Source organism: Hyperolius riggenbachi, chromosome 3, assembly GCF_040937935.1.
Source record: "Hyperolius riggenbachi isolate aHypRig1 chromosome 3, aHypRig1.pri, whole genome shotgun sequence".
In the NCBI taxonomy this organism is placed as follows: domain Eukaryota; kingdom Metazoa; phylum Chordata; class Amphibia; order Anura; family Hyperoliidae; genus Hyperolius; species Hyperolius riggenbachi.
Genome location: NC_090648.1, coordinates 52,712,648 through 52,725,601, shown reverse-complemented (window position 1 = coordinate 52,725,601; position 12,954 = coordinate 52,712,648). Strand labels below are relative to the sequence as shown.

Here is a 12,954-nt window from a genome sequence, read left to right as displayed (position 1 = left end):
GGGGTAAGATTGGTCTGTGATCTTTCATTTTCCAAAGACTATAGTCTGATGTGTGTATGCGCCTTTAGGGTGACAGTAATTAATAGTGTGTCTTCTTAAGGTGGCCAGTAACGGTCCAATTTCTAGTGAAAAATTGTTTGAGCAATCAGAAATTCTGATCGGATTGGTTCTAAATAATCTCCATTGATGGGCACAATCGATTGTGAAGGTTTATAAAATAGTCGACTGATTTGATTTTGGTGAAATCAAAATGTGGTTTTCTAGTTGGTTGTGATAGATGGGAAGCAAAGATCAGTTTGTTGATGGTGTAGTGAATTATTTTTTTCCGATCAGAATTATCTGATCGCTTGAACAGTTTTTCGCAAGAAATTAGACCATTAGTGGCCACCTTAAGCCCTAATAGGTAATGCGAGGAGGGGGAGTATAAGGAGGCATACACAAAGGCTATTTTTTTGTGATGGGGGGCTGGGGCCCTATCAAAGTACTTGTTGGGCAGCTTACTGATTTCTACTTACAACCCTGCAGATGTCCATTCTAGACCCAATTTAGGGGAAAAGCTAATTAATTGATCTGCATATTTTTGGGATGTGGGAGTGTCTAGAGGAGACCCACACAGATATGGAGAGAACATACATACTCCATGCAGACAGTGCCCTAGCTGGGATTTGAACCAGGGATGCAATGCTTACTTATTTATATATATTTTTTTTCTGATTGGACTTGCTGGAATGTCTTTTTTCAACCAAACTATGTAACAAGTTAGGCTCTATATCACTTTGGTCGATTGAGTTAAAAAAAAAATAATAAAAAAATCAAACCATAGTCAATTCAATGAAAACGACTGAATTGACCGTTTGGCCAAAAAGAAAAATTAAAGGACACCCAAAGCGAAAATGAACTAATGAAATAAATGATTGTATCTATCTTCCTTCTCCTAAAAATGACTTTTTAAGATATACAATAGTGTTATTTTATGTTTAAATCTACTTTCCCAGTTTTAACTGTTATATTGTTTTTGCTCAAGGACAAATTCATTAAAGTATGCCAGAGCTAAAGTCTATGAACCCCTGTAGATCGCAGCGCTATACAAGCTAATTAGATGTTGGTTTCGCCGTCTAACAGTCTCCAAGCAGCGATCACCGCTGGGAGACTGAAGGCAGAGCAGAGCTCCGCCTACCAAACGGAGATGCGCGTGCAGCGGCACGCACGATCTCCTGCAAAAGCCAGCCCCAGGACTTTACGCCCGTCGGCGTCAGGTGGTCCTGGGGCTGCCGCCGCGGCTACGCCCATCGGCGTGATGCGGGCGGCTAGCAGTTAAAGGATTTATCAGACATTATTATACTAAATCTGATTTAGGCCTGGAACCCACTAGGAGCGATTTTTTTGAGCGCTTTGTGATCTGAAAAGCTCTTGCTAATGTAATGCTATGGGCGTAATCCCACTAGAGCGATGTGATTCTATAAAAATCCCCCCTAGCATTGCATTAGAAAGAGCTTTTTCAAGTCACTAGCGCTTAGAAATCGCTCCTAGTGGGTTTCTGGCCTTACCTACCTGGGGCTTTCTCCAGCCCCTTGCAGCTGTCTGTCCCACGCAGACAGCTCAGTTCACAGCTGCCGGCACGGGGTCCCCACATGGTGCAGAGGTGCTGCGTGAAGCGACACTGTCAATCAATCCCACGTTGTCCACGGCGTACTGCGAATGCGGTTTTGAGTCGAATAATGTAGTCAAGAATCACGAGTCGGTAAAAACCCGCTGACTCGGAGGATACCTCAACCGAAAAAAATTATAGCTGCAGTGTGTTGGGGGTTAAAATTACATAGCTCTCGGCCTCCTGTCCCTCCCCCCTCCGTCTGCCGCCGTTAGTCTAATATATATCCCGGTGTCTGGCAACTCTCTTGACCCCCCATCCGGACATACTGCGCCCTGTGAGCGCAGTATGTCCTCCCCTGTTCACTTCTGGCCGGCGCATAGCAATCGGCTCAGAAGCACACTGACTCCTCTGTCTCCTCTGGGCTGCGTGTGCGCTCCATTACACCAAGTGCCATATGATTATTAGCACACAGAAGACGGATGTGTCAGCGTGCTTCTGAGCCGATTGGTATGCGCCGGCCAGAAGTGAACAGGGGAGGACATACTGCGCACACAGGGTTCCCCACAAAAGTCTGGTGCAAAATTTGAGGATGCAAGGACTGGGGAAGAGTCTGTGTGCTTGGATAGGGAACTGGCTAATGGACAGAAAACAAAGAGTTGTGGTCAATGGATCGTACTCAAAATGGGAGACTGTTAGCAGTGGGGTCCCACAAACTTGGAGAAGGACTTAGGAGTACTCATCGACAACAAGTTAAATAATCGTACTCAATGCCAAGCCGCTGCAGCTAAAGCTAACAAAATTTTGGGATGCATTGAAAGGGAAATAAAAACTCGAGATGCTAGCATAATATTGCCCCTGTTTAACTCTCTAGTAAGGCCACATCTGGAATATGGAATTCAGTTCTGGGCACCAAATTACAAAAAATATATTGCAGTTTTAGAGCAGGTGCAGAGACGAGCAACAAAATTGATACGTGGCATGGAAGGTCTCGCTTACCAAGAAAGGTTAGATAAACTGGGTTTATTTAGTCTAGAGAAAAGACGCCGTAGAGGAGATCTAATTAACATGTATAAATACATCAGAGGGCAATATAATAGCTTGGCGGATGAGCTTTTTGTCCCTAGGGCTTCTCAAAGGACTAGAGGACATGATCTGCGCATGGAGGAAAAACGTTTTAGCCATTTATTTAGGAAAGGGTTCTTTACAGTAAGAGAGATTAAGATGTGGAATGCATTGCCACAGGAAGTCGTTATGGAAAACTCTATACCTGCATTTAAAGGGGGCTTAGATGCTTTCCTTGTGTTGAAAGACATCCATGCCTACAATTACTAGGTAATGCCTAATGATGTTTATCCAGGGATTTTGTCTGATTGCCATCTGGAGTCGGGAAGGAATTTTTCCCTTTTGGGGCTAATTGGACCATGGCTTGTAAGGGTTTTTTCGCCTTCCTCTGGATCAACAGGGATATGTGAGGGAGCAGGCTGAAGTTGTACTTTGTACTGGTTGAACTCAATGGACGTATGTCTTTTTTCAACCAAAATAACTATGTAACTATGTAACTATGTAACAGTATGTCCGGGTGGGGGGTCAAGAGAGTTGCCGGACCCCGGGAGGAATATTAGACTAACAGCGGCAGACGGAGGGGGGGGGGGGGGGGGCAGGAGGATGAGAGGTATGTAATTTTAACCCCCAACACACTGCAGCTATAATTTTTTTTTGGTTGAGGTATCCTTTAGGCTGCTTCCACACAGGGACGTTACAGGCGCATGTTAGTGCAGCCTGTAACGCTCCCCCAACGCACAGCAATGTAACACAAGTGGGCTGTTCCCACTGCCCACATTGCGTTACATGTAACGCTGCACATTCTTCAGAAAGTGCAGCATACTATAGCGGTACAGCGGCTTAAGCCGCCTTAGACTGTCTGCACATGCTCAGTAATGTTGGGGAGGAGCGGAGAGCGGCCGGGCACATGGCTAATTAATATTCACTGCACGTTGTGACGTGCAGTGTTTACTTCCTGGAGCGCCCGCTCTGTGCGGTGATTGGCCGGCGGGGCCACGTGATGCCGCATGCGTCCAAGAGTACGCATCACGGCATCACGGACACCAAAGTGAGCTGCACAACGCGGCTCACTCTGACGTCCACACCAGAGAGCACCAGGCCTTGCGTTAGGTGCACGTTATGCGACCTTAACGTGGCACCTAACGCAACGTCTTAGTGTGCAAGTAGCATTAAAGGTTAATAGCAAAGCCCCCTTACATGCTAGAAACACCAAGAGGAGCAAGAGGAAAAGACCTTATAGTTTTTGAGAAAATCGATTTTAAAGTTTCAAAGGGAAAAAAGTATACATTTAAATGTGGTAAATACATTAACTATCATTTACCGCATTTAAATGACAACTTTTTTCCTTTGAAACTTTAAAATCGATTTTCTCAAAAACTATAAGGTCTTTTTGAAAAACATTTTTTCCTCCTGTACCCACTGTACTTCTTACAAATCCTGCAAATTTGGTGTTTCTAGCATGTAAGGGGGCTTTGCTATTAACCGCTAAAGTCGGCGGATTTTTAATCCCGAATACCGACTAGTGATCACGAGTCGGGTAACTAGTGCAATCACGAGTGCATTCGTGATCAGTATTCGTGATTGAGAGCCGATCACTAATGCCGATTACGACCTTATGATCGTAAAAAACAGCTCATGATCACGAGCTCGTGATGAACACCACTAAAAGGTGACATTTTTACTGCTACCAGGTGATGTGAGTAGCAGTAGCTGCTGCTTACTTTTTTGGCAGTTGGTAACAGCTGTTATTTCCCACAATGCAACAAGGCTCCCACAGTGTGATGTCAGCACCATGGTCCTGACATCACACTGTGGGAGGATTTCACCACAATATCAGTCATACAGAGCACCGTGATGATCTGTTTGAAAAAAGGAAAATATTTCTCATGGGAAAGGGGGTATCAGCTACTCCTTAACCTCTTGCCGACCGCGTCACGCCGATGGGCGTGGGCGCGGCGGCAGCCCCAGGACCGCCTAACGCCGATTGGCGTAAAGTCCTGGGGCTCTGCTTTGCAGGAGATCGCGCAGGCTGCGCGCTCATCTCCTGCTTGTGGGGCGGAGCTCCGCCCCGCCTTCAGTCTACGAGCGGCTATTGCCGCTCGGGAGACTGTTAGACGGCGTGATCGCCGTCTATTTACATGGTGCAGCGCTGCGATCAGCAGCAGCACTGCACTGGGGACAAGAGAGCGATCGGCTCTCATAGGGTGAAGCCTATGAGAGCTGATCGCTATGATTGGCTGGCTGGGGGGAGGGAGGGAGGGTATTTAAAGAAACAGGATTTTAAAAAAGAAAAAAAAGGCAACACTAATATTTATTAAAAAAAATAAACATGGGGGGAGCGATCAGACCCCACCAACAGAGAGCTCTGTTGGTGGGGAGAAAAGGGGGAGGGGAATTACTTGTGTGCTATGTTGTGCAGCCCTGCAGCTTGGCCTTAAAGCTGCAGTGGCCAATTTTATTAAAAATTGCCTGGTCACTAGGGGGGTTTAGCCCTGCAGTCCTCAAGAGGTTAAGCCAGACAAAAGTCTTCATCTATCTCCCAACCTTTTTCAGATTCACGCTTGGTACTCACATTGATTGGCCAATGTTATCACTACCATATAGTGTGAGGTCCCACTGAACAAAGTCTGTAAGTAAGCGCTCATAATAGAGGGGAATTGCAGAATTGGCCAACCAAGATTGGATGTGTTTAGGCACCGTAGAAGAATCAGCATCAATAAATCTACAGTACACTCCAGGGACATTCCTTCAGTAGTTCTCTTCTGTCAACACACAAAACATTCCTTACAGAAACATCAGCGTTTATCCACTTCCACCAATAACTTCACCTGGAGGAGGGTTCTCCAACCCGAAAACGTTATAATCTATCCTACATTTGCCTCAAGCACCAAGATGTTCTGATATGAAGCAAGCCATACTCACGATTGTGCATAGGAAGACCCAGCCAGGAGACCCAGCAGTATGAGACACAGAGCTCTTCCCCCCATGATGCCAGTAGGGGTTTGAGAAAACTCAGAGAAGGGGGTTTTATAGAGGGACACTGGAGGCCAGTGAGAGTCTTGTCCAAATAACCCTTTTTAATCAGTAACTGTGATGTAAAGAAACCAGCGGGACAAACAAAAAGCTGATTGACAAATAGAAGAGTGTCCACAGCACTTACGGGAAAATATGCCCAGGCAGCACATGAAAGAATTGCCAAAAAAGTGAAAGGGCTTTAGCCTGAGAATGAGGATGACAGACAAGCTAATGTAGCCATACATCAGGCAACTTGGCAGTCGAACAACCATCTGATTCCGATTTTTATAATTTAATCAGATGAAAATTGTGCATGTCTGATCGAATATGCGACCAATTTTGGGCCAAAGCACAGTAGCATGAAGCCGCACGTGCATGAGTGAGTACAGTCCCCACCTATGCAGTAGCATGAAGCCGCTCGTGCATGAGTGAGTACAGTCCCCACCTATGCAGTAGCATGATGCTGCTCGTGCATGAGTGACTACAGTCCCCACCTACGCAGTAGCATGAAGCCGCTCGTGCATGTAAGAGTACAGTCCACACCTATGCAGTAGCATAAAGTCGCTTGTGCATGAGTGAGTACAGTCCACACCTATGCAGTAGCATGAAGCCACTCGTGCATGAGTGAGTACAGTTCCCACCTATGCAGTAGCATGATGCTGCTCGTGCATGAGTGACTACAGTCCCCACCTACGCAGTAGCATGAAGCCGCTCGTGCATAAACGAGTACAGTCCACACCTATGCAGTAGCATGAAGTCGCTTGTGCATGAGTGAGTACAGTCCACACCTATGCAGTAGCATGAAGCCACTCGTGCATGAGTGAGTACAGTTCACACCTATGAAGTAGCATGAAGCCGCTCGTGCATGAGTGAGTACAGTCCACACCTATGCAGTAGCATGAAGCTGCTCGAACATGAGTGAGTACAGTCCACACCTATGCAGTAGCATGATGCTGCTCGTGCATGTGTGAGTACAGTCCACACCTATGCAGTAGCATGAAGCCGCTCGTGCATGTACGAGTACAGTCCACACCTATGCAGTAGCATGAAGTCGCTTGTGCATGAGTGAGTACAGTCCACACCTATGCAGTAGCATGAAGCCACTCGTGCATGAGTGAGTACAGTTCCCACCTATGCAGTAGCATGATGCTGCTCGTGCATGAGTGACTACAGTCCCCACCTACGCAGTAGCATGAAGCCGCTCGTGCATAAACGAGTACAGTCCACACCTATGCAGTAGCATGAAGTCGCTTGTGCATGAGTGAGTACAGTCCACACCTATGCAGTAGCATGAAGCCGCTCGTACATGAGTGAGTACAGTTCACACCTATGAAGTAGCATGAAGCCGCTCGTGCATGAGTGAGTACAGTCCACACCTATGCAGTAGCATGAAGCTGCTCGAACATGAGTGAGTACAGTCCACACCTATGCAGTAGCATGAAGCCGCTCGTGCATGAGTGAGTACAGTACACACCTATGCAGTAGCATGAAGCTGCTTGTGCATGAGTGAGTACAGTCCACACCTATGCAGTAGCATGAAGCCGCTCGTACATGAGTGAGTACAGTCCACACCTATGCAGTAGCATGAAGCCGCTCGTGCATGAGTGAGTACAGTTCACACCTATGCAGTAGCATGAAGCCGCTCGTGCATGAGTGAGTACAGTCCACACCTATGCAGTAGCATAAAGCTGCTTGTGCATGAGTGAGTACAGTCCACACCTATGCAGTAGCATGAAGCCGCTCGTACATGTGCGAGTAAAGTCCACACCTATGCAGTAGCATGAAGCCACTCGCGCATTAGCGAGTACAGTCCACACCTATGCAGCAGCATGAAGCTGCTCCTGCATGAGGGAGTACTGTCTACACCTATGCAGTAGCATGAAGCCGCTCATACATGAGTGAGTACAGTCCACACCTATGCAGTAGCATGAAGCCGCTCGTGCATGAGTGAGTACAGTCCACACCTATGCAGTAGCATGAAACCGCTCGTGCATGAGTGAGTACAGTCCACACCTATGTAGTAGCATGAAGCCGCTCGTGCATGAGTGAGTACAGTCCACACCTATGCAGTAGCATGAAGCTGCTTGTGCATGAGTGAGTACAGTCCACACCTATGCAGTAGCATGAAGCCGCTCGTACATGAGTGAGTACAGTCCACACCTATGCAGTACCATGAAGCCGCTAGTGCATGAGTGAGTACAGTTCACACCTATGCCTTAGCATGAAGCTGCTTGTGCATGAGTGAGTACAGTCCACACCTATGCAGTAGCATGAAGCCGCTCGTACATGAGTGAGTACAGTCCACACCTATGCAGTAGCATGAAGCCGCTCGTGCATGAGTGAGTACAGTCCACACCTATGCAGTAGCATGAAGCCACTCGTGCATTAGCGAGTACAGTCCACACCTATGCAGCAGCATGAAGCTGCTCCTGCATGAGGGAGTACAGTCCCCACCTATGCAGTAGCATGAAGCCGCTCATACATAAGTGAGTACAGTCCACACCTATGCAGTAGCATGAAGCCGCTCGTGCATAAGTGAGTACAGTCCACACCTATGCAGTAGCATGAAGCCGCTCATGCATGAGTGAGTACAGTCCACACCTATGCAGTAGCATGAAGCCGCTTGTGCATGAATGAGTACAGGCCACACCTATGCATTAGCATGAAGCAGCTCGTGCATGAGTGAGTACAGTCCACAGCTATGCAGTACCATGAAGCCCCTCGTGCATGTGCAAGTACAGTCCACACCTATGCAGTAGCATGAAGCCGCTCGTGCATGAGTGAGTACAGTCCACACCTATGCAGCAGCATGAAGCCGCTCATACATGAGTGAGCACAGTCCACACCTATGCAGTAGCATATAACTGCTCATGCATGAGTGAGTACAGTGCAACCCTATGCAGTAGCATGAAGCAGCTTGTGCATGAGTGAGTACAGTCCACACCTATGCAGTAGCATGAAGCTGCTCGTGCATGAGTGAGTACAGTCCACACCTATGCAGTAGCATGAAGCTGCTCGTACATGAGTGAGTACAGTCCACACCTATGCAGTAGCATGAAGCCGCTCGTGCATGAGTGAGTACAGTTCACACCTATGCAGTAGCATGAAGCCGCTCGTGCATGAGTGAGTACAGTCCACACCTATACAGTAGCATGAAGCTGCTCGTGCATGAGTGAGTACAGTCCACAGCTATGCAGTAGCATGAAGCCCCTCGTGCATGTGCAAGTACAGTCCACACCTATGCAGTAGCATGAAGCCGCTCGTGCATGAGTGAGTACAGTCCACACCTATGCAGCAGCATGAAGCCGCTCATACATGAGTGAGCACAGTCCACACCTATGCAGTAGCATATAGCTGCTCATGCATGAGTGAGTACAGTGCAACCCTATGCAGTAGCATGAAGCAGCTTGTGCATGAGTGAGTACAGTCCACACCTATGCAGTAGCATGAAGCTGCTCGTGCATGAGTGAGTACAGTCCACACCTATGCAGTAGCATGAAGCTGCTCGTACATGAGTGAGTACAGTCCACACCTATGCAGTAGCATGAAGCCGCTCGTGCATGAGTGAGTACAGTTCACACCTATGCAGTAGCATGAAGCCGCTCGTGCATGAGTGAGTACAGTCCACACCTATGCAGTAGCATGAAGCTGCTCGTGCATGAGTGAGTACAGTCCACACCTATGCAGTAGCATGAAGCCGCTCGTACACGTGCGAGTACAGTCCACACCTATGCAGTAGCATGAGGCCACTCGTGCATTAGCGAGTACAGTCCACACCTATGCAGTAGCATGAAGCCACTCGTGCATTAGTGAGTACAGTCCACACCTATGCAGCATCATGAAGCTGCTCCTGCATGAGGGAGTACAGTCCACACCTATGCAGTAGCATGATGCCGCTTGTAGATGAATGAGTACAGGCCACACCTATGCAGTAGCATGAAGCAGCTCGTGCATGAGTGAGTACAGTCCACACCTATGCAGTAGCATGAAGCTGCCCGTGCATGAGTGAGTACTGTCTACACCTATGCAGTAGCATGAAGCCGCTCGTGCATGTGCGAGTACAGTCCACACCTATGCAGTAGCATGAAGCCGCTCGTGCATGAGTAAGTACAGTCCACACCTATGTAGTAGCATGAAGCTGCTTGTGCATGAGTGAGTACAGTCCACACCTATGCAGTAGCATAAAGCTGCTTGTGCATGAGTGAGTACAGTCCACACCTATGCAGTAGCATGAAGCCGCTCGTGCATGAGTGAGCACAGTCCACACCTATGCAGTAGCATGAAGCCGCTCGTACATGAGTGAGTACAGTCCACACCTATGCAGTAGCATGAAGCTGCTTGTGCATGAGTGAGTACAGTTCACACCTATGCAGTAGCATGAAGCTGCTTGTGCATGAGTGCAGGGGAGCCCTAGCCATTTTGTCACTCAAGGCGAGAAAACCTGTGGTGCCTCCCCCAACCTCCCCTCCCCCATGAAAATAATCGTAATGCGGCAGTGTTTCACCAGAAAATACACGTACTGCGGAAGTGTTTCACAAGAAAATAATCTCATTGCAGCAGCGTTTCACCAGAATATAATCGCAATGCGGCAATGTTTCACCAGAAAAATAATCATAATGCGGCAGCGTTTCATCAGAAATGACACTTATTGCGGCAGCATTTCAACAGAAAAATACACATAAATGCGGCAGCGTTTCACCAGAAAATACACATAGGCAGGGCTCCACTTTCATGAGGCAAAAAGAGGGACAGAAGCAGGCACAGGGGGACTGAATAAGGCACACAGGGCGACATAGGGAGGTACAGGGGAACAGAAGGAGGCATGAGGGTCAGAAGAAGTCACAAAGGAGGACAGAAGGAGGCACAAGGGAACAGAAGGAGGCACACAGGGGACAAAAGGAGGCACAATGGGCAACAAAAGGAGGCACAATGGGGGACAGAATGAGGCACAAAGGAGGACAGAAGGAGGCACAGGAGGACGGAAGGAGGTACACAAACGGGCAGTGGGTGGTACAAGGTGACAGAAGAAGGCATGAGGGCCAGAAGGAGGCACACAGGGGGACTGAAGGAGGCACACAGGGGGACAGAAGGAGGCACAAAGTGGGGCAGACCGGAGGCACAATGGGGAAAGATTGAGGCTCAAAGGGGGACAGATTGAGGCACAGGAGGAAAGAAGGAGACACAGGGAGACTAAAGGAGGCACACAGGGGAAAGGAGGAGGCACGATGGGGACAGAAAAAGCACAAGGGGCAGAAGGAGGCTCAGGGAAACAGTAGGAGGCACAAAGGGAAACAGAAGCATGCACAAAGGGGGACAGAAGGAGCCACAAAAGGGTGACAGAAGAAGGCAGAGGGGGATGTAAGGAGGCACAGGGAGACAGAAGGCAGAGGGGGACAGACAGAGCCACAGGAAGACAGAAGAAGGCACAAAGAGGCACAGAAGGAGGCACAGGGGGATAGAGGAAGACGCAGGGGACAGAGGTGGCACATGGGGACTGAATAGGCACATGGTGACAGAAGGAGGCACACGAGGACAGAAGGAGGCAGAGTGGAACTGAAGGAGGAACGGGGGGGGGGGGGGCAGACATAGCACAAGGGAACAAAGAAAGGCACAATGGGACATACGGAGGCACAGGTGGACAGAAGGAGGCACAGGTGGACAGAAGGAGGCACAGGTGGCACAGGGGGACTGAAAGAGGCACATGGAGGCAAAAAGGGAGACAGAAGGACAAACAGGAGGTCAGACATGGCACAAGGGACCCAAGGAGGCACAAGGAGACAGAAGGAGGCACAAAGGGGAGGGGGTAAGGATGTACAAGGCACAGAGGGACACAGTGGCAGCTGCCTGCAACTTACGCTAAGCAGATGCAGCAGAAACAAGTAATAGAAAACCGGTGGAGGTGGGGCTTAGTCAGGGGGCGTGGCTTCATAGAGGGGCGTGGCTTAATCCAGCAACATGGCGCCCCCAGGACCAATGGCACTCCAGGCAATGGCCTGTACTGCCTATGCCTAGAGGCACCCCTGCATGAGTGAGTACAGTTCACACCTATGCAGTAGCATGAAGCCGCTCGTGCATGAGTGAGTACATTCCACACCTATGCAGTAGCATGAAGCCGCTCATACATGAGTGAGTACAGTCCACACCTATGCAGTAGCATGAAGCGGCTCGTGCATGAGTGAGTAAAGTCCACACCTATGCAGTAGCATGAAGCCGCTCGTGCATGAGTGAGTACAGTCCACACCTACGCAGTAGCATGAAGCCGCTTGTGCATGAATGAGTACAGGCCACACCTATGCATTAGCATGAAGCAGCTCGTGCATGAGTGAGTACAGTCCACACCTATGCAGTAGCATGAAGCCGCTCGTGCATGAGCGAGTACAGTCCCCACCTATGCAGTAGCATGAAGCTGCCCGTGTATGAGTGAGTACTGTCTACTCATATGAAGTAGCATGAAGCCGCTCGTGCATGTGCGAAAACAGTCCACACCTATGCAGTAGCATGAAGCTGCCCGTGCATGAGTGAGTACTGTCTACACCTATGCAGTAGCATGAAGCCGCTCGTGCATGTGCGAGTACAGTCCACACCTATGCAGTAGCATGAAGCCGCTCGTGCATGAGTGAGTACAGTTCACACCTATGCAGTAGCATGAAGCCGCTCGTGCATGAGTGAGTACAGTCCACACCTATGCAGTAGCATGAAGCTGCTTGTGCATGAGTGAGTACAGTCCACACCTATGCAGTAGCATGAAGCTGCTCGTGCATGAGTGAGTACAGTCCACACCTATGCAGTAGCATGAAGCCGCTCGTACATGTGCGAGTACAGTCCACACCTATGCAGTAGCATGAAGCCACTCGTGCATTAGCGAGTACAGTCCACACCTATGCAGCAGCATGAAGCTGCTCCTGCATGAGGGAGTACAGTCCACACCTATGCAGTAGCATGAAGCCGCTCATACATGAGTGAGTACAGTGCACACCTATTCAGTAGCATGAAGCCGCTCGTGCATGAGTGAGTACAGTCCACACCTATGCAGTAGCATGAAGCCGCTCGTGCATGAGTGAGTACAGTCCACACCTATGCAGTAGCATGAAGCCGCTTGTGCATGAATGAGTACAAGCCACACCTATGCATTAGCATGAAGCAGCTCGTGCATGAGTGAGTACAGTCCACACCTATGCAGTAGCATGAAGCCGCTCGTGCATGAGCGAGTACAGTCCCCACCTATGCAGTAGCATGAAGCTGCCTGTGCATGAGTGAGTACTGTCTACACCTATGCAGTAGCATGA

The 12,954-nt window shown here is 48.9% G+C and overlaps 1 protein-coding gene across 1 annotated transcript in view; it reads right to left on the bottom strand.

Annotated features, from left to right (window-relative positions):
* Nucleotides 1-5,669, bottom strand: part of LOC137562605 (venom factor-like) — a 316,987-nt gene extending 311,318 nt beyond the window's left edge. Inside the window, exon 1 of the mRNA XM_068274109.1 lies at nucleotides 5,576-5,669. Within this exon, the coding sequence (XP_068130210.1) occupies nucleotides 5,576-5,640 (65 nt within the window). The 5' untranslated portion in view covers nucleotides 5,641-5,669. The remainder of the gene's footprint in view (nucleotides 1-5,575) is intronic.
* Between the last annotated feature and the right edge of the window lie 7,285 nt (nucleotides 5,670-12,954).